The sequence below is a fragment of the Ranitomeya imitator genome, chromosome 3, assembly GCF_032444005.1.
Source record: "Ranitomeya imitator isolate aRanImi1 chromosome 3, aRanImi1.pri, whole genome shotgun sequence".
Taxonomy (NCBI): domain Eukaryota; kingdom Metazoa; phylum Chordata; class Amphibia; order Anura; family Dendrobatidae; genus Ranitomeya; species Ranitomeya imitator.
The window spans coordinates 136,787,016-136,809,546 of NC_091284.1; the positions used below are offsets into that span (position 1 = coordinate 136,787,016).

A 22,531-nucleotide genomic window follows, 5' to 3' on the forward strand; every position below is an offset into this window, starting at 1 on the left:
CGCAGCATGTGCACAGCGGTTTGCGGTTTCCATAGGGTTTACATGTTACTGTAAACGCTATGGAAACTGCTGCGGACCCGCAGCATCAAAATCGCGGCGGTTCCGCGGTAAAAACCGCTAAGTGTGAATATAGCCTTAATGTGTTACGCTTCTATCAAGGATAAACAGACAATGAAAAATATCCCCTAGCTGTTTCCTATTGAATAGACAAGTAATTCTTGTAGGTTGTTGTTTTTGGTTTTTGTTTTTTATTTGTGCAGAACGGGAGCAAAGTTTGTGAAAGCTTTTATTCACATAGTGTTATATGAAAATGTTCGATACATACAAAAATTGCCCATAGAATTCCGTTCACCTATCAATTGGCAAATCTGCACAACAGTATGTAAAGGGGGTGTCTGGCCTTGGGGAACAAGTTCTATATGACTTCAGCCTTCACAATCGCACGCACTGTGCGTTATGGCGATTCTCCGGGAGCAGGCAAGTATGTGAATTGCATACATGCAGTTACATGCCGACTAGACAAGCGAGGCCACACGCCTTGTTGGAGTGTAGCCAGAAGTATGCAAATCGCAGCCACATGACCACCTGCAGTGTGAGCGCTGTGAGGATTCAGAAGTCTGCAGACTTGCACCCTAAGGCTATGTTCACACTTTGCGTTTTTTTTAATGCAGATTTTAAGCGGTTTATAAAAAGCATTTTTCTGTATTTTTGTCATCTCTTGTGCATGTTGATAGTTTAGTGGCCCAAAAAAAAGCCTGATTGAACTTTCTTAGGTTTTTGCAGCACAAAAAAATACCCGTGTTTTTGTACCTACCCATTGCTTCCTACAGGTTAAACGCTGAAAAATCGCTGAAAGTGACATGCTGCAGTTTTCTAAAACGCTGCAGTTTTCCAAATCCGTCTGGAACATAAAACCAATCTCAGACTCTGCTGGTGCTGTAATTTCTGCTTAAAATTTGCATTAAAAAGGCAACGTGTGAACATAGCCCAAGACTGCACAACTCCTTTGAAGAGTACCTGCCACAAGGTCAAAAGTGGTCACTTTTTTTTTTTTTCCTTCAGTTTTCCATACAAGCTTTTTTTCTTTCTCTCCTCATGCAGATTTTTGTGGTCTGTACAATGGGGTTTGGCTCACAGGATTCTGTGGAGGGCATGTCCATTGTCTGCTTAGCAAAATTCCCCTTTAAGTCTCGCATCGCCCTCTTGGAAAATGCCATAAAAATTTTCAGGCAATAGTAAGACCCAGATTTCTGAAACCATATGGAGAATTGGTCACTGACAGGTCATCTTTAAGGGGAGTTTTCAAGAATTTTTATTTCATAGACTCCCACTGGGTGAAAAATGAAAAATAGAGCCTTACTTACCCTCCCTTGCTGCAGCGAAATCTCTTTACCCCTGCCTACAGTCTGTGCTGTGCAGTCTTGACGCGATTGGACAGCACAAGCGAGTGCAGTGTTTGTCTGCAGTGGTTAAGGTACCGTCACACTAGAAGATATCGCTAGCGATCCGTGACGTTGCAGCGTCCTCGCTAGCGATATCGTCCAGTGTGACACGCAGCAGCGATCAGGCCCCTGCTGTGCTGTCGCTGGTCGGGGAAGAAAGTCCAGAACTTTTAGCCCGGTTCACTATGTAATTTCGCCGGAATTTTCTGGAGAGTTTCAAATATGTACATTTTTGGAAAGGCTATGGTATAAGCAATAAGAAAAACAATGTTTCCATTTGCCCCGAGTCCTAAGTGGCCGCCATCTTGGATTTTACAAAATGGCTGATTTACATCGATTTTTGTTAATATCTCAGCTTGTAAGTAACGTAAAACTTAAATTTTGACAGCTAAACATACATTTTGAGTACTAAGAAATGCAGTGGTATCCAAATAAATACTCTATATACGACTACAAATTGTATCGGTTTATATTTGAACAAATTTTCGAACTCGAAAAGCAGAGAGTTAATGTTTTTAACTTTTGAACAACCAGAGTGTCTTTACATATCGCCACCATCACTGTCATCATCAGTTTCATATTTGGTCTGAGTGTCCTCGTCATTCATACACTCGCTGTCACACTGACAAAGATCGGTACAGGATAAGTTATTTTTTCGGCACGAACACCTTGAAGAAGAACAGTCATGTTTGCATTGACAACTAATCATCTCGATTATTGCTTTTGGAGCTGGAAGAACATCTGTCATGGTTGGTTTCAACTGTCCATCCAACCCTTTGTGATAGCCATTCTTCTCGGGATCCAGCTGAGAATCCTGCAAAGCAATGTTAGCTTGTCCCCACACTCTGGCTTGGATATGGACTCTGAGGACATGTTGTTTTAGAGCTCCGAGTGTAGGAGGTAACCTGTCACTTTCTGCCATATGCTTGCAAAATAGATGCCATCGCAGTTCGGGAATATTCTTAATAAAAATGCCTTTTGGAGAGTAAGCAAAACATACGAAGGTAGCAAGAGTTGACAACATAGTTTTGCTCACTTCTTTTTCAGTCGAAAGCATCTGCAGAGAACTGATTACATCTGGTGTTGCGTTCATGTAAGCTTGCAGCCAGATTGCTTTGCCAATTCGAGAGAAACTTCCAGTTGTGTCAGCACCAGTGAATGCATGGAAGGCTGTCAAAGCCTTTGCTCTGTCTGCCCCTATGACTCTCCTTATTGGCTCTATCTCGATCATCCCAGAGACCATTGAAATCGATGTATTCTTCAGCATGAGGTCATAGTTAGCTATGACCAACACCAGTACATCGGTATCAGGGGAGAAGAAAACCATCCTTGCATCCGGTGGGTTTCGTTGTGTTGCCAAGACAGCTTGGTAGATCAACAGTGTGTCTGCTTCTTCGTGATTGTTGTCGTCGAAAACTAAGTTTTTGTTGCTCCTGGTACACCCTGAAGAACAAGTGATGACCAGTTTTTGTGATGAACTGTTGAACTCTAGAGTCTTTGCAGCAAGATAGTTGGTCAGGTCAGCCTTTGTCTTGTCATGTGAAAGGAACCTGTTCATTGGAATATGATTAATGTTTGTTTCATCTCTGACCTGGTACTGAATTGGTGCCTTTCCTTTTCTTCTTTTATCCCTGGTAGCATCCTTGAGAGAATTTTCCCTATACGTATCAAACACAAGGATTATTTCATCGTAATTTTCTGTGAGAGACATAATCCTGTCATTGAAGCAGTAACTGAGATCTTTGACTGTCACTAGTGTTGCCGGTTTCTTGGCCATCTTTTGCAGAAGAACCATTCCATCTACCAGGGCTATCTTGCGACTTGGATCATCTGATCTTGTGTCCATCCTATCTTCTGGCTGCAGATCTTTCTGTGGAGTTTCTACTATAACCAACTTGTTAAGGAGACTGATCAGTTTCGATTTGTCATGGCATGGTAACATTGTACCATCTGGAGCAAAAAAGGCTCTTGGGGTCAGAGTGAATTCGTAGTTCCCAATGGCCACTCTCTGGTTTATGTCTCTGTTGGACCTTGCCAAAACCATCATTCTTCCATACAAGTCCTTGGTCTCCTTAAGATCAACAGTCTTGTCTCGGAGTTTTACTGTGGTTTTCTTGTTTGCCGACATGAACATCCTGTTGTTCTCCTTCTTTACTGGTGCCCATAGGCTAACATCCCCATTGATTTGCGCCAACACATAGTCTTCATACAGCTTTTGACCTGTCTCATCTGCATTCAGGATCATTTTTACATACTCATCAGGGATGTAGGCATGGGTGATTACATTGTGCAACTTGTCACCTACAACAGCAAATGGGTTGCCATGTTTCAAAATTGCTTCCTTAATCTTGTCAATAACATGATGACACTTCTTGACTGCACTTGGCCCAAGATCGTGATGCTCTCTGGTTTTGTCACGTTCTAAATCAAACTGTCTGGTATATTCTTTGACAACTCGGGAGAGTTCAGGTGTGGCCATGAAGAATCTCTGACGAGCATTGGCATTGTTCGAGATGCCGACTATGCCAGCATGGATTTTCATCAGCTTGTTCAGATGCTCGCATGCATGGTCCGCCCCAATGGATACAAATGGGATAGCACTTTTCGTGACTGAAATGTTACCCGCTTTCATTTCTTCCCATGTTTGAGGGTGATTTATTTTAAGGTCATGCATGTCCGTGATATACCTTGGCCACAATCGCTTGTATTTCATCCGGTCAAATGCAAAGAAGAGCTTGCTGAGCTGCTCTCCGGCTTGAAGATGAAGCTCAAGGTCTGCATTCCTGGTTGCAGCAACAAATAAAAGGATTGTTTCCACTCGCTGTAGGTAGTTCATCATTGACTTGAACATTGCATTTTTGGATCTCTGTTTCACCCATGTTTGAAAGACTGTGATTATGTCAGCAGTGGTCAAGGCCTCTAGTAGGGTAGTGCTTGCTTGTTTCACTGACTTACTTTTTGTGTTCTTGTTTTCCTCAGAACAGGCAGCTTCAATTCCCTCTGTTGCCATCAAACACACCTGTTTTAGTTCTGGATTATCAATGAAGAACTCGTCCAGCAACAGTTCATACAGAGCAACATATGTATATGTGTGAGCACGAAGAGCACGCTTGTAATGGGTACATTTCAGTATTTGCCTTGTTGTTGCAGACCCATACACATCACCTTCTATCCATGCATCATCAATACCCGAGTTCTCCGTAGAGGTACCCAGAGCGCGCAGGGCAGCCATTACAACATGTAGCTCTCCCAGTCGTGGAACAACGGTGCGTTTCAGATCAGGTCTTGCATCTAGAAGTTGGACAACCTTCTCATACAGAGCCATATCAAATGAAATAACAGTGGGATGATCTTCACCAACAGTCAACTTCCTCAGTTCACTTGCTTGCATGATCACAGTCAGCAAGGTTGACCACTCGTGTGCTAGCTCTGGTAGCAGTGGTAAGGCTCCAACGTTGGTAAATCGCTTGCTTTCGGACAACAGTGAGTTGTATCCTGACCATCCAGGAATTTTGCTCGATGCTTTCTCTAGTTGCTGCATTCTGGATACAGCAGTAGCAACAATCCATCCAAATTGTGAAAGTTGGGAAGAACCTGATATTTCCTTGTTTGTGACAAAGTGTTCTGATCTTTGGGTATGTTGTACTTTTGGCTTGTCACAGTGCAACATATGTACATGGTATGGAGTGACAGATAAAGTGTGGGCATCTGTTATCTTCAAGGGTGGTGCAACTGGTTCTCCAACAGCATCTACTTGCTGATATACAGCAGTAATAGTTCCATGTGTGGTTCCTTTCCCATCAGGGGTATCCTCTGCAAAGTCTGTGTTATCAACTGCAAAGAACACAAAGGTACCCTTCTTCAAGAATGGTGGCACGTAAAGACCTTTTAACTCTCGGGTGTTTTCTACAACAGCATTAGCCAAAGCAGTTTCCATTCGTAGGGTACGGCCATAGGGAACACAAAACCCATGTGAACTAAGAAGATTCATTAATTTCTTATCGCGAGTTGTGTGATGAACAGTCAGAGCTAGCCCCAGGACCTGTGGGTTTTCTCGTGCGTTGGGTTGTCTGAATACTGATGATTCGGTTTTTGGCTTGTAGTTGACCTGGCGTTTTGATTTGAATTCATACATGATGTTCTGACTCATAGTGAGTGCTGCTCGGTCAACTATTTTGGTCCTTCTTTGAGTTTCAAGGCTGTCAATCGGCCCTGTTATGATCCAACGGATAGCGGAATATAATTCTGCTGGAACGTCGTTTATGTCACTAGTGACCGTTATGGTGTTTTTATCATTGACTTCCGTTGTAAAATTAGCAATGCTTTTCCTAATTAACTGTGCTGCTTTGTAGATTGTCTGCATGTTGTCTGCATCATCACTACGACATTCCATTGCAGAATTAACCATGATTTCCTCACAGGCTTCTGGTGAATAAAGAACTGCTGATTCCCTTCTGTTTTTTGAAAGACAGGATTTCAGATGTGGCAAGGCATTCATTATAATTTCTTTGAGCCACTTTCTAGTGAATGTAGGTTTGTGATTTTCCACGCCTTCTATACCAAGCATATTCAAATAAGTGGTTTCGATATCTTGTATAGATAGATATGATTGGTTCTGTGTTTGAATATCCACTAGGTTTATCAACTCTAGCAGACTTGCACGTTGTAATAAGGGTTCTTTGTGGTCTGTTCTGTTGGTACTACGTTCTCGTTGTCCATGAAAAACATGCTTTGTCCAACAGCTTTTGTGGTACCGGACGTCAATAGAATGTGCATCCCCTGGTGCAATGCATGTGTTCAGTCTTGTTTTCAGTGTTAAATTATCTGATGTTTCAATAGCTTGTTTCAACGATTTCCCTGCGTTGACTGTCCTCACATTATAAAGCTTCTCATTCTCATCGTTCTGACAAAAGAAACATTTTTCCTTATCCAGTGGCCATGTATGTGACCTCGTGAATGGTGATGAAGAGTCAGATGTTAATGAACCTGATTCGTCCATTTCAGCACGTCCTCTTTTTAATCCTCGTTTCTTGGTAATGTGGCTACCAGTAGCTAATGCATGTGCATAACGGTCCCGGGCTCGTTGTATTTGGTCGTTGTTAATTGCATTTGTGTAACAACTTCGATGGTAGACTGCCTGATGTGTAGCGATTGTGTCTTTCCTGTTGCTAATCCGTCGATGGATATCAACATAGTTGCCATCTTGTAAACTTGCCCTCTCTGCTACTATGTCCAAAATGCGCTGGTAAGACTGTATCCGAGGATTTTGCACCAACTTCTCATTGCCATTGGAAGACTGACAGAGCATACATAGCTTCCAGTTGATAGGTGCCTCACCTTCACAAGTGACTTCAGTAGCTTGTGGTTTGTCTGTCATGTTCAACTCCTGTAATAAAAGAAAAAAAAAACATGTGATTCCTGTCATTATGTATTATTATGTCAATACTAATTAATTATAAAAAACTGCTGTAGTAAATATCTAAAACACATCTGCAACTAGTAATATTGCATTTCTTAGCCCTAAAATGTATGTTTAGCTGTCAAATTTTATTTTTATGTTATTTATAAGCTGAGATATTAACGAAAATTGGTTTTACGTCAGCCATTTTGTCAAATCCAATATGGCGGTCACGTGGGACTCGGGGCAAATGGAAACATTGTTTTTCGTATTGCTTATACTATAACCTTTCCAAAAATGTATAGTTTTCAGACTCTCCAAAAAAATCCGGCGAAGGCCTAAATCAATACATAGTGAACCGGACTATTTGTTTCGTCGCTGGACTCCCCGCAGACATCGCTGAATTGGCGTGTGTGACACCGATTCAGCGATGTCTTCGCTGGTAGCCAGGGTAAACATTGGGTTACTAAGCGCAGGGCCGCGCTTAGTAACCCGATGTTTACCCTGGTTACCATCCTAAAAGTAAAAAAACAAACGCTACATACTTACCTACCGCTGTCTGTCCTCGGCGCTCTGCTTCTCTGCTCTGGCTGTGAGCACAGCGGCCGGAAAGCAGAGCGGTGACGTCACCGCTCTGCTTTCCGGCTGCCCGGCGCTCACAGCCAGAGCAGAGAAGCAGAGCGCCAAGGACAGACAGCGGTAGGTAAGTATGTAGCGTTTGTTTTTTTACTTTTAGGATGGTAACCAGGGTAAACATTGGGTTACTAAGCGCGGCCCTGCGCTTAGTAACCCGATGTTTACCCTGGTTACCGGGGACCTCGGGATCGTTGGTCGCTGGAGAGCTGTCTGTGTGACAGCTCTCCAGCGACCAAACAGCGACGCTGCAGCGATCCGGATCGTTGTCGGTATCGCTGCAGCGTCGCTTAGTGTGACGGTACCTCTAATCTGACGTCCCCACTGTAGCCTGTCTACAAATATGATGAAAAGCCGATGCTGGAGCACTGATGTCTTCCCAGTGGGGGAGCCCAAGTATAAAAATCATTCCTGGAAAAGCCCTTTCAGGATTTTGTTGCCAGATACCACAGGCGCTTTCAAAATTCTTGTGAAGCCAATGCCTCAATGGACCAGAGCTTTTTTTGCCAACATGGGGGGGCAAGTTGAGCTACTTTCACATTTCCGTTTTCTGCAGACTGTCACAATGCGTCCTGTGGAAAGAACGCATCCTGTAAAGTTGCCCGCAGGATGTGTTTTTTTTCACACAGACTTGTATTACCGACGCATCGCGACTAATGGGCACGCGTTCCATACGTCGTGCACTGAATGCGTCAGTAATTGGCGGGCCATCGTATCGAAAAAACGTTCAAGGGAACGTTTTATCATACGTTGTGTCCTGCATTTTTTACTGCGCAGGCGCTGCCAGAACTCCGCCCCCTCCTCCCTGGGAGTTTACAATGGGCAGCGGACGCGTTGAAACACTGCGTCCGTTGCTCACGTCACTCACAAATTCACAAACTTCCGTCGGTACGTCGTTCTGACGCTTGGCGACGGCCGAGTACCGACAGAAATGTGAAAGAAGCCTTAGGTGTCAGAAGTCTAAGGCCTCTTTCACACTTCCTTCTTTCCGCCTGTCGAAATCCGTCGATTTTTGGAAAAAAAACAAAATCCTGCAAATTTTTCAGCAGAATCCGTTTTTTTCCCATAGACTTGTATTAGTGACGGATGGCCATCCGTTTTATCAGTCGTGCCATGGATCCGTCGGAAAATAGCGGTCCGTCGTGTGGAGAAAACGTCGCTCTTTCCCTCCCCATTGAAATTCCGGTCACTCCGATGCATTATGACGGCCGTCTCAAGACGGAAGTGTGAAAGAGGCCTAACTTTTATCTACTTTTGTAAGCGCATTGTTTTGGGGCTATTGTAGGTATTTGAAGCCGTGTTTTGACCTACTCGCTCCACATTGGAGGTAATGTAAATGACTGACTCATTGCCGCTGCACAGATCAATACGGGGCCATTAAGTGTTCAGCAAGCGATAGCTTCTTCCATTAGGACAGCACCAGAAATAGGCCTGTTTCCAGACTGCTGATTCCGCATTCAGTGCTCTTGAGTAAGTGAGGACATCGAGCAGTGTTTTATTTTTAAGGAGGAAACCTACGCATCCTGCGTCTCGTAATGTCTAAATAAATCTCCTGACATCCTGTTGCAAATATTGCGTTGTCAGGGCTGTGTCCACAGAATACTTTTTATTCTCCCGTGTGAGAATGTTAAGCTGGGATTGTTCTGCTATAAGCGGAGTGGTCAGGAAAGGGGGGAAAAATATTTGGTGAAGAAGGCTAAACCGAGTTAGTTTTTGAAGTAAAAGATGGAGCTTTTCTATAGGCTATTTTCACATGTTGCGTATTTTTTTGCAAACTAAAGATATGTTCACACTGGGCGTTTTTGCTGCCTTTTTTCATGCTAATTATAAGCTGCTTTTTACAGTACCAGCAAATCTTATGAGATTTCAGAGATGTCATGCACACAGTTTTCGTTTTTTTTTTGTTTGTTTGTTTGTTTGTTTTTTTTGTATCGCTGATGTCAGGATGTTATCTCATGGCAGGTTGCATGATGTGACCATACAGCCTGTCATGCAGCAGATACACTGAGCAGTGGACCTCCACCCCATTCGAATGGGAGACTCGAACATACAATGTTTGCCAGGCTGTCATGTGCATGACACGCTGCAAACACCGCTTCTGATCAGCGGTAAAATCATCCCCAGCAGTCAGAGCACCGGTTCCCATGCTGTCAAGACAGCGTGAGCGCTCAGCTGTGATCGGAGGTATGAAGTTTTCCTTTGGTCACTGGTGTCAGGTGATGGGACTACACTGCCCATCATCTGACGCCTGCTGCTGCTAATAGCAGTGAGAGCAGGAGCAGCTGATGGGAGTATTCATCACTGCTCCTGCGCTGTTAATAATAAAAAAAAAAAAAACTGCGTGTGTTCCCCTGTATTTTTGATAACCAGCCATGCCAAACTCACAGCTAGGGGCAACCCTCAGCTGTCAGCATTAGCAAGGCTGGTTATCAAGAATAGAGGGGTCCCCACGCCATATTTTTAAATTGGGTGAATCAATAGTTTTAGAAAAATGCACCCCCCCCCCCCCTTACCTCACATGCAGCATTGAGTGGTGTGTACCCCTTTAAGACTATTGTAGATGGCAGCATTTCTATATACGAATTGCCTTTGGGGCTCTTGCAATCAGCTCTTTGTAATGTTTTTTTTTTTTTTCGTTAAGCATTCATAAAGGCAAATATATGTCCTCTAGAAGAGCACCTGCCAGTAAGGAGTATTTACAAGGGGAAGCAAATTTAATTGGACTAGAAGAAACTATGCGATCATATCATGGCTGGATAGGTTAAACTGCTGTAATCTGGTCATTGTGTCCTTCCTGCATGTCAGGGTGCGTCAATCTAAATCTGTAGAGACATTTTCCATCCCTCTAATTTTAAGGGTTTTTTTGCTATAAAATCTTAAAAGGATGTGTTCTTCTTTCAGCTTCCATGCCGGCTGTAATGTCCCTCAATCACACTGTAATTACTCCCAGCAGACTCTTGTGCCAGAAGTGGTCTGACTTGCAGATTTTTTTATTGCGTCCATGACTACGTTTATGCACTTTGTGGTAGTGTCGAAGCAAGGAATAAAATGATTCACTTAGTCAGTGTGCTTAATATGTCTAGAGGACAAAAATATGACATGATGTACTCCTAAATGGATTTCTGTGTATCGCACATCCTCTGTATACTTCAGAGTATATTTACCAAGAGCTCTGTGTTGGACAACACATTTGGTGGAGCATGCGGGCAAAGGTCTGACCCATCATCTTATACTATAGAACAGAAGTGCTTACAGATGAGCTGGGCGTGTATTATTGCACATGGGAATGTGTGTTTACCTTGTCGTTTTGGCTTTGCTACTGATTAAAAGTAAGACGTCTTGTTTGTTTGCCCTCAACCTTGCGTTACAGTGAACTGTCTTGCGTGTTTCTGAAAACCACAAAGCAGAAGCAGCATCTGTGGGATCATATCGCTGTCAGCCATTGTAGGACTCGAGCTTCCTGCTTGGATCTCATGTCCGGCAATATCTCAGTTTGTACACTGAGCTTTTTTTTTTTTTCCTCTTTTGTCAGAGGAAAAGGATCAGGAGTCCTTTGCTAGCAATCTCTGACTCTCCCCTCACAGGAAATTTTCTAATTGCCGGAACAGCTGGTAGCAGCAAGAACTTAAGGGGTTTGGCCTTCCTCTTTAACTTGTCAGATGTCGGTGCAGGACAGTCTTAACATTATGGTTTTATGGCCATGTTAAAGTTTTGGGGTCTACGGATACGTTCTTTAAGGGTAAGATTTTGTTCTGTCCTCCCTCCTCTCCTCCTTTTGTGTATGAGGGTAGTACAGTGACTAGCAGAGGTGCGTTGTCCTAAGGTGACATGTCTCTTCTTGTTCTACATGGCTGTGTATTGTTGCCAGTTACATTTTCAACAACTTCTTGAACAGTGGTTCTAGTTTATTTTATTATATTTCATCTGTGTACACTCTTATGTACTGTTGGCTTTTAGGAGTCTTGTTGTCAGTGGTTGCTTAAATAGCATGTGTGGTCCAAGAGGTCAGTGTATGACCATTGCTGCATTTGAGATGTATGATGATAAATATATATATATATATATATATATATATATATATATATATATATATATATATATATATATATATATATATATATATATAATATTTATTTCTGGCCAGATGTACTAAATTGTGATCGTATTGCACAATATCTGCCTACACGGAGGGGAGACCCTGGAGCTGCCTGCGTCTATGGTATACGTCTGCTGACATTTCAGGGAAGTGAACTCTCTGATCAGAGTTCAGATATTTTTGTGAATAAAATGATTCATTTAGTTTATTGAAGTGTCACATTAAGCCACATTACACAGGTCAGACAGTGAAACGAACTACATTGTGTGACGTAGCCGTGATTGTGGCAGGCAGGTTTCTTGCTGTAGACGTAGTAAATGGGTAACTACTCTAAGCACATACAATTGCCGGTATCGCAGCGAGAGGATTATCATGGTGGGTATCTGCCAGGAAGTAACCTAGCATTTTAGATTGCTGATGTCAGTGTCAGAAACGACTGACGCATTAGTCTGACTTGTCGTGTGACTCATGATGCCAGTCATCATTATCTGTGCAGAGCCTACAAAAACGAACCTACGAGAACTCCACACATTGACTTCAACCCTGCACTGTTGTTGGTATTCATTCATACATCTTGGTCTTATTTAGCAGCACGGGATAGCTACTGCCGCCAGGTGATTCTCACTTTCACAGCTGTTTTTTTTTCCTTCAGATGCTTATTAAATAGCATTAAACACTTTATTCAACCATTGCCATCTTCCTGTGTTGAAGCGGTGCGCCATGCCATTTTTTGCTAGCTTTTGAAGTTGTTTACTTTAGGATTACCGTATATAGCTACGTTCATGCTGTGCATTTCTTCGGCAGTGCGCTTTTTTTTTTTTTTCTTTCTCCATTTTTTTCCTGAAGAAAAGGAGCTACCCTTAACAGTACCAGCAAAAGTTGTGATAGATCGGAAATCTCAAGTACACGCTTGGTTTTTTTTTTTGTTTTTTTTTCTTTCCTGAATTTGAGCACTGCAAAAATCTGCAGTACATAAATTTTCAGCATTTTGCAGCGCGTTTTCACCCTTAAAAGCTATGGAAAGTGCAAAAATACAACAGGTTTTGCTGCGTTTTTTGAGCAGCTAAACCTTATTAAACATGTACTGTAGACAAATCATACGTGTAATCCTCACCAAACAAACACCGTAAAACTCCCAATATACAGTTTGTATGTTTTGGTGTCTTCAGGGTACAAATAGTAACATTACAGACCTGTCTTGTACCCTCAGTTCTGTCTGCAGACAGCCTGGTACACTAGAAAGAGAAAGTGAGCAGATTTGAAATTTGAGTATAATTTAAGAATTAACTTTTTTTTTTCTATTTCTATAAGGAGTCAATTGGGTAGTCCTACATCATGATCGACAGCAATGTCTGACTGTGCAGTTAGCTGGAAGGTTGGCAATCCCTGAATAAGACCGCCCACTGGACTCCTAGTGATTGAGCATAGATTTGAATTGATAAAATTCTAAAGGTACCGTCACATTTAGCGACGCTGCAGCGATATAGACAACGATGCCGATCGCTGCAGCGTTGCTGTTTAGGTCGTTGTGTGGTCGCTGGAGAGCTGTCAGACGGCTCTCCAGCGACGCCGAAGTCCACGGGTAACCAGGGTAAACATGGGGTTACTAAGCGCAGGGCCGCGCTTAGTAACCCCATGTGTACCCTGGTTACCATTGTAATAGTAAAAAAAACAAAAAAAAACAAACAAACAAAAAAACAGTACATACTTACATTCCGGTGTCTGTCCCCCGGCGTCAGCTTCCCTGCACTGTCAGCGCCGGCCGGCTGACACAGTGCAGGGAAGCTGACGCCTGGGGACAGACAACGGAATGTAAGTATGTACTGTTTTTTTGTTTGTTTGTTTGTTTTTCTTGTTTACTTTTACAATGGTAACCAGGGTAAACATCGGGTTACTAAGCGCGGCCCTGCGCTTAGTAACCTGATATTTACCCTGGTTACCAGTGAACACATCGCTGGATCGGCGTCACACACGCCGATCCAGCGATGACAGCGGGTGATCAACGACCAAAAAAAAAGGTCCTGATCATTCCCAGCGACCAACGATCTCCCAGCAGGGGCCTGATCGTTGGTCGCTGTCACACATAACGATTTTGTTAACGATATCGTTGCTATGTCACAAAAGCAACGATATTGGTAACGAAATCGTTATGTGTGAAGGTACCTTAACGAGGGCTACCCTTCAAAGGGAACCTGTTGCCAGGTGTGTCCCATGTGCGATACGGCCACCACCTTCCAGGCCTGATATATGCCCCCAATCTGGCCCACAGCAAAAGAAAATCTCCTTTTTATTATACTCTCCTACGGGGCGGTGGGGTCCTATGGGTGTCGCTGTCTTTGTCCGGTGCCTCCTGTCTTCTTTCGATGCCGTCCTCCTTCTATGCTTGGTGTGGATGACACATCCTACAGTGTCCCCAGCATATGTGCTTTTTCGCAAGTGTACTTATCTAACTTGTCGAGGGCAGAGCAAAGCACTGCAGTTTTCATGTGCAGGAAAAGGTCTAGGAAACCCGACGCATGTGCACTGCAGTACTTTGCTCTGCTCTGGTCAGGGTAGAGACGTACCCCTGCTCAGAAGCGCAATGCCTGGGAGACTGTGGATGACAGAGGACGGCATCTCGGGAAGAGAGGCGGCATCGGACCGTGACAGCGACGCCTCTCTGACCCTACCGCCCCGTAGGTGAGTATAGTTAATAAACGGTGTTTTTGTTTTGATGGGGGTAGATATACAGGATATTAGCATGCTATATATCAGGACAGAAAGGTGGTGGCCGTATCTCACATGGGACAAGCCTGATGACAGGTGCCCTTTAAACTTAATGAATAGCCTTCTAAATTAAAATGGTGTATAGAAAAACTGGACTTTTGGGGTAAAATGACAAAGCAAAGTTAATTTCATCAGTTTAGAAAAGATAAACAAAGTCTTGCACATTGCAAAGCCATATGCATGCAGCTTGTACAGAGGTATATGGACTGTCTGCAGAGTGGCAGTGTCCCATCATGCAACACCATATTCTCATCCAGATGAACTGTTCTTGGGGAGTTTACAAGACACAATATTGTTTCTCATCCAAATCTACCAAGGGTAGTCTTTCAGACCCCACACTGTTCCCAGCCACTACTATAGGGGTATGCACACAATTCCTATATGTTAATAAGGTCTGATTAGCATATGTGACAGTACCTGCAACTAAGTAATGAGGTAGTCTCTTCCTCCAGACTGAGCCCTGGCTGTGATCTGTTAATCATTCCATTTTAGGCCTATAAGCTAAAAGTATAGTTACACTAAACGACTTACCAACGATCACGACCAGCGATACGACCTGGCCGTGATCGTTGGTAAGTCGTTGTGTGGTCGCTGGGGAGCTGTCACACACACCGCTCTCTCCAGCGACCAACGATCAGGGGAACGACTTTGGCATCGTTGAAACTGTCTTCAACGATGCCGAAGTCCCCCTGCAGCACCCGGGTAACCAGGGTAAACATCGGGTTACTAAGTGCAGGGCTGCGCTTAGTAACCTGATATTTACCCTGGTTACCATTGTAAAAGTAAAAAAAAAACACTACATACTCACATTCCAATGTCTGTCACGTCCCCGGCCGGCGTCCACAGGGTTAAAACTGCTTTTGGCAAGAGCGCTGCTAATGCACGTGCTGCTGCCAAGAGTTTCCCTGCACTGACTGTGTCGGCGCCGGCAGTAACAGCGGTGACGTCACCGCTGTGCTCTGCTTTATGGCCGGCGCTGACAGTGGGCACCGGGGGACGTGACAGACATCAGAATGTGAGTATGTAGTTTTGTTTTTTGTTTTTTTAACTTTTACAATGGTAACCAGGGTAAATATCGGGTTACTCAGCGCGGCCCTGCGCTTAGTAACCCGATATTTACCCTGGTTACAAGTGAACACATCGCTGGATCGGCATCACACACGCCGATCCAGCGATGACAGCGGGTGATCAACGACCAAAAAATGGTCCTGATCATTCCCCAACGATCTCCCAGCAGGGGCCTGATCGTTGGTCGCTGTCACACATAACGAGATCGTTAGCGGGATCGTTGCTATGTCGCCAAAAGCGTGACGTTGCAACGATATCGTTAACTATATCGTTATGTGTGACGGTACCTTAAGGCCACCACCATCAGGGGCTTATCTACAGCATTGTGTAATGCTGTAAATAAGCCCCCCCCCCTCCCCAATGTAACCTGAAAAATAAGAAAAACCAGTTAGATTATACTCACCCAGGGGCAGTACTGGTGCGGTCCGGTCCAATGGGCGTCGCTGTCCGGGTCCAGCGCCTCCCATTTTCATATGATGACGTCTTCTTTGCTTCCTGTTCCGGCTCCTGTGCAGGCGTACTTTATCTGTCCTGTTCAGGGCAGAGCAAAGTACTCCAGTGCGCAGGCGCCGGGAAAGGTCAGAGAGGCCCTGCACACTGCAGTACTTTGCTCTGCCCTCAACAGGACAGATAAAGTACATCTGCACTGGAGCCGCGACAGGAAGCAAGGAAGAGGACGTCATCACATGAAGATAGGAGGCGCCGGAACGCGACGCCTATCGGACCCAGACACCCCCTTTCCCCCCCCCCCCCCCTCCGGTGAGTATAATCTAACTTGTTTTTCTTATCTTTAAGGTTACATCAGGGGCTTATTTACATCATTACAGAATGCTGTAGATAAGCCCTGATGGCGGTGGCCTTAAGGTACCGTCACATTTAGCGACGCTGCAGCGATCTAGACAAAGATCCCGATCGCTGCAGCGTCGCTGGAGAGCTGCCACACAGACAGCTCTCCAGCGACCAACTATGCGAAGTCCCCTGGTAACTAGGGTAAACATCGGGTTACTAAGCGCAGGGCCGTGCTTAGTAACCCGATGTTTACCCTGGCTACCAGTGCTAATGTAAAAAAAAAAAAAACACTACATACTTACATTCCGGTGTCTGTCCCCCGTCGCTGTGCTTTCCTGCACTGACTGTGAGCGCCGGCTGGCCGTAAAGCACAGCGGTGATGTCACCGCTGTAATCTGCTTTACAGCTGGTCGGCGCTGACAGTGCAGGGAAGCAGAACGCCGAGGGACGCGACAGACACTGGAATGTAAGTATGAAGTGTTTGGGTTTTTTTTACATTTACACTGGTAACCAGGGTAAACATTGGGTTACTAAGCGCGGCCCTGCGCTTAGTAACCCGATGTTTACCCTGGTTACCAGTGAAGACATCGCTGAATCGGCGTCACACACGCCGATTCAGCGATGTTTGCGGGAGATCCAGCGACAAAATAAAGTTCTGGACTTTCTGCTCCGACCAACGATGTCACAGCAGGATCCAGATCGCTGCTGCGTGTCAAACACAACGATATCGCTATCCAGGACGTTGCAACGTCACGGATCGCTAGCGATATCGTTGTGAAGTTGTTCAGTGTGAAGGTACCTTTAGCTTATAGGCCTAAAATGAGGTGACAGATTCCCTTTAATTAGATGATCCAAGCCAGGACTAGTCTAGGGGAAGAGATGCCCTCTGGCCTAATCCTGCCTCATTAGTATATGTAACACTGCAGAAATAAAAGCAGAATAAGGGCAGAGACACACTGCCGTATTTCTTGTGCGAGAATCGCATCGTAAACCTTGTAATGGCTTTCGACTCTCCTGACCTGAGCTTGAGAGCTGCATAGAAATGCATCACACTGTCATGCTCAGGTAGGGAGAGATGCCAGCCAGACCTTGCAGTGCGATGCGATTATCGCACGAGTTATACAGCAGTCTGGCTCGGCCCTAACAGTCCGAGTGTCATCAGTGTTTTTACCACCTGAGTTTGGTTAGAATTTCATCAGTTTTTCTCGGATGAAGGTTCCCCATCAAACTGTCTGTTAAAAACGACTGTACACAGACTGCATCTGAGTGCTTAGGGCTGTGAAGTCGGTAAGCAGACTCCTCAACTTCCCTGATTTCAGATTCTAACTCCAACTCCACAGCACTTGTCACTACTAAGCATGGGCATAAAGTGCAGCACAGATTCATCTCCACTAAAAGAGCCAAGATCCTGAAATCTGGAACAGAACAGACATTTATAGGACTTTTCATAACTTTCCCAAATTATAAAAACATTTATAGCTCATCCTGAACTGAACCCAAGTTATTTTAGGAGTCGGAGTCGGTCCATTTCATTCCATTTCCATCAAAATGGACACCGACTCCACAACGAACTCCACAGCCTTGTGAGTGCTGTCAAGTTTTTTCATGGACCTATAGACTTAGGGGAGATCCGAGACTCGGATCAAAATTAGGCCCATCTCCGTGATTTTGTGTGGATCACTCGGTTTGTGAAAATATATTGACATGTAAACTTGTGTCAAAGCTTCTTAGTTTTTCTAGGCAGACATTGCCAAATATGAATATTTTTTTATTATTTATTATGATTTCCTCGGCTTCACGAAAATGTTGGCAATCTTTTTCCTGAAGCGGTTTTGCCTTAGTTTTTTTTTTTTTTTGTTTTTTTTTGGGCTGTTCTGCCACCAGTGTCCTTTTTTTTTTTTTCTGTTATTTCCTAATGTGAGCTTGCTTCACTCACTGACAGGATGGATGAGCAGGCTGCTTCTTTTAACCCCTTCACGGTTTGTGAACTTTAGCACTGTTAAAAGGAGTAACAAGACTCAACATGTGCACAGTAATGTAATTTTTCCCATCATGCATGACGGCACCATGAGAGAGGGGATCCGCCCTTCAAGGACAGGAAACCTTCAAGATAAAAGGGGCGGCTCCTCTCCACATCAGTTAATTTCCTGTCCTTGACCGGGAACCCTCAAGATGAAGACTTCTGATGAAGACAGAAGAGGATGCCTGGGTTGGGTGGATTTGGGCAGACATTTGTTTGCTGCACCCATCACCAGGTACTAGTAGTCTCCTCGGGGGCCATGTATTTCCATGCCCCCCCTGAGCGAAGCATGGCCACAGCCCGTGAGGCAATGCCCGGGTGAAGATGGAGCCTCGGAGGCCACAGCAGTGTATCCTCCCTGATGCTGCAGAACCTGTCACTTTTAAGTCCTCGGAGGTCACAGTCTTTGTACCCTCCCTGTTGACCCATAGTGGCCATGCAGCCTGTGAGGCACATCGGTGCCCGGGCAAGATAGACTCCTTGGAGGTAGTAATGCCCTCCCTGTTAAGCGCATTGTGCAGTCACCCCCAACCCCCCTCCCCCCACAGCTTGGATGATATGTGGGGTACCTGCAGATAGCGTGGCGTTTCCTTCAGAGGAATGGATGGAGGCGGCAGTATTGCGGGGGTCATAGCACTGGTGAGTACTCGTGAGGCACGCTGGGGGCAGCTGGAGCCGGCGCCGCAGTCACATTCCCCGTTCCCCATGTGGGGGACCAAAAGCCTAATTGGCCGGCGCTGTATACCGCGCGGGCAGAAGAAGGAAGCGCACGCATGTGCCCAGCACCTGTTGGCACACGGAACGTTAGTGTGTGCAAAGGGGGACAGAAAGCGGCCGGGTGCACGCTTAGATGCGGTGACCAGCAGAGGCAGGATCAACCAGGTGATCAGTGAATTAGAGCGTGCACCGGATGTGATTGCCGGGTGCGCGCTCAGGCATGATTGTATTGCGCAAGCGTCACGCTGAGCGGTGGGAGATCAACCAGGTGAATAGTTGATTAAGTAGCGCGGACCGGACGTGACTACCGGCGGCGCGCATAGGAAAAAGCGCAGATGCATTTATCAGCCAGCTGAGACTGGACCACTACAAAGGCACGATCAGCCAGGTGATTGATTGCATATAACATGCAGGTGCGCACATACACCTGATTAGAGCACAGTGATCCATGAAAAAAAGGGGGGGGGGGAAGGAAGTGAGTCTATTTAAACGAACCAGAAGTGCTGCCCTGTGTCACTAAACCAGGCCAGGTTGAAGGTGACTACTCTTGTTACGTGGTAGTGTGTAAGATGGAGAGCTTTTCACCAGAACACTTAATGCCACAGCAAGAGGTGCAGAAGAGGCGGTCTCGCTCAAGTGAGAAGAGCCAGATACGCCATGGCAGCAGCAGAAGCTGCTCGGACAGCGTACGTACGGACGGACCGCCATACCAAGCAGGGGTCCCTAGTCTCATTGGGAGACACGGAGAAAACCAGTCAACCTCCGGATCCGGTACCCGTACTTTGAAAGCGTCCGAGTGGTGAGTGAACTTTGAGAAAGTCCAGCATGCTAATGTCTGTTCTTTTCTCTCATCTCAGTCTCTCCCCTCTTTTCTTACATACATTTGGGGGGTGGAGTATAGGAGGTCCCCAAAAAATATAAGGCAAAAGCTAAAAATAAGGAATGTCCCTTGTGTAAAAAGCCTTTAACCCTGCTGTTTTGTTCGCATTTACTATACACTTGTAGTGTTCCGGGTCACAATGACCCGGCTTATTAAACCTTGATTTTAGACACTGTAACTCCTTTTTTTTTTAATACTTTTTGCTTACTAGACTGTTTGTGAACATGTTTGGTAGTAAAAAAAAAAAAAAAAAAAAGAAATAGAAAAATGAACTAGAAATCTTTTTTTTTTTTTTTTTTTTTTTTTTTTTATTCTGAAAAAACAGATCCATCCAATGAGCAAAACGAAAATAGAAAACTACACATATTTGGTAAAAAAGACAAAACCATCAAATCAAACATTTTGTGATAAAAAATTAAAGATAATAAACATTACAATGTGAATATATTTACATGATCATATAAATTTACGGATTCTTGCATGAAAAACAATACACATGATTTTTGCATAGAAATGTTTTACAGCCAGAACATGTTATACTCGTCTTGTTGTCACAAGTAGAAGGGCAATAGCTGCATCTTTTTTCTTTTGATGCCGTAAGAGGCCATGGGGGTAGAAGCACACAGCTGCTCTCCAAAGAAACTGAAAGGTAACATGTCTGGGCTAGCATATGTGTACTGATAAGAGCAGAGAAGATAAGAACCCTTCTGAAAACAAGCAGATAAGCCAGGAAGACAGACTTACTTAGCAAAAAAAATTATTTGCAAGACTTTACAGCTCAGCTTTACAAAAAAAAAAAAGTCTTAGACAGCGCGTTCTGAGCAGTCCGTTCTGCGCATAATATACACGTGTTGTGCACACCTAGTGATCTCTCCGGATGCACTCTACATTTTAGAATAGACTGCGCACCAAAAATAATCAATATAAAGCCATTTTTATGGTGCGCAGATCTCAATGCATACCCCCGGTAGAGCGCGTGTACGACCCCATTGAAATAATTTAGGAAATAAATCAATTGATATACAATAGTAGATGCAATAAATAGAGCCAACTGAGGTTATAACTCCTTTATTTCACTGAAAATATGGCCTCACAGCTGTAAAAAATGATGTCAGGTCACTATGACCCGAACACAAGTGTAACTTTTTGCGTGTAGCAAAAAGTAACCAAAAAAAAAAAAATACTCATAGGTAGCTCCCCCCCAAATGAGGAAAAGTCAAGGAGTCTCAAGTTTTATAGACTTACAGAAAAAAATCTACAGGGCCGCAAAAAGTCTGTTCGGGTCACTATGACCCGAACAGAACAGCAGGGTTAAAGACATCTTGGGGTAAAAGACTGTGTCAGTGTATCAACCACAGTGGCGGAGGAAACACCCTCCTTTACGGAGAGCCTAAAGGTACCTTCACACATAACGATATTGTTAACGATATCGTTGCTTTTTTGTGACGTAGCAACGATATCGTTAATAAAATCGTTGTGTGACAGCGACCAACGATCAGGCCCCTGCTGGGAGATCGTTGGTCGCTGAAGAAAGTCCAGAACTTTATTTCGTCGCTGGATCTCCCTGCTGACACACACGCCGATCCAGCGATGTCTTCACTGGTAACCAGGGTAAACATCGGGTAACTAAGCGCTGGGCCGCGCTTAGTAACCCGATGTTTACCCTGGTTACCAGTGTAAATGTAAAAAAACAAACACTACATACTTACCTACCGCTGTCTGTCCCCGGCGCTGTGCTCTGCACTCCTCCTGTACTGGCTGTGAGCGTCGGTCAGCCGGAAAGCAGAGCGGTGACGTCACCGCTCTGCTTTCCGGCCGCTGTGCTCACAGCCAGTACAGGAGGAGTGCAGAGCACAGCGCCGGGGACAGACAGCGGTAGGTAAGTATGTACTGTTTTTTTTTTTTTTTTTTTACTTTTAGGATGGTAACCAGGGTAAACATCGGGTTACTAAGCGCGGCCCTGCGCTTAGTTACCCGATGTTTACCCTGGTTACCGGCATCGTTGGTCACTGGAGAGCGGTCTGTGTGACAGCTCTCCAGCGACCAAACAGCAACGCTGCAGCGATCCGGATCGTTGTCGGTATCGCTGCAGCGTCGCTTAATGTGAAGGGGCCTTAAGATCTCTGATCCAGTCAGAGGTCTCTAGGTCTGTAAAAGCATTACAGACAGCCGACACAGATACCAGGTTTAGGGACAGATCCAGCCCCTCAGTAGCATCCCAAAGGGATTCCTCGGACTCCGAGGACGACTCAGATACAGCTCGCTGCTCAGAGGAGGAAGATGCATTTCCAGCAGAGGCTACGGATAAGCTTATAAAAGCTGTTCGCTCTACCATGGGGCTGGTAGATGAGAAGGCAAAAAAGACAGCCCAAGAACTAATGTTCAGTGGTCTGCAAAAGAAAAAACTGAGATCGTTCCCTATTAATGAACAGCTACAAGAACTGATTAAGAGGGAATGGCAAAAACCGGAGAAAAAATCCCAAATAGTCAACTCCCTAAAGAGAAGATATCCTTTTGAGGAGGAGGCGTCCTCATCTTGGGATAGAGCCCCAAAAATTGATGTGGCAATTTCAAAAGTAGCCAGAAAATCCTCCCTGCCATTCGAGGATGTAGGTTCTCTAAAAGAACCTCTGTATAGAAAGGTGGACAGTTCCCTGAAAACAGCATGGGAAGCCTTGGCAGGAGCACTGAGGCCAGCTGTCGCGGCCACTTGTGTAGCCAG

General features: G+C 44.8%; 1 protein-coding gene across 2 annotated transcripts in view; it reads left to right on the forward strand.

Moving 5' to 3' along the window:
- The window catches only part of RPS6KA3 (ribosomal protein S6 kinase A3), a 197,835-nt gene that overhangs the window by 76,828 nt on the left and 98,476 nt on the right, over window positions 1-22,531 (forward strand). Inside the window, exon 1 of one of the 2 annotated variants that reach the window (XM_069761491.1) lies at window positions 11,072-11,212. The exons of the other annotated variant lie outside the window; for it this stretch is intronic. Within the exon in view, the coding sequence (XP_069617592.1) occupies window positions 11,168-11,212 (45 nt within the window). The 5' untranslated portion in view covers window positions 11,072-11,167. Of the gene's footprint in view, window positions 1-11,071; window positions 11,213-22,531 lie in introns of those variants that run through there. 2 annotated transcript variants of the gene reach the window in all.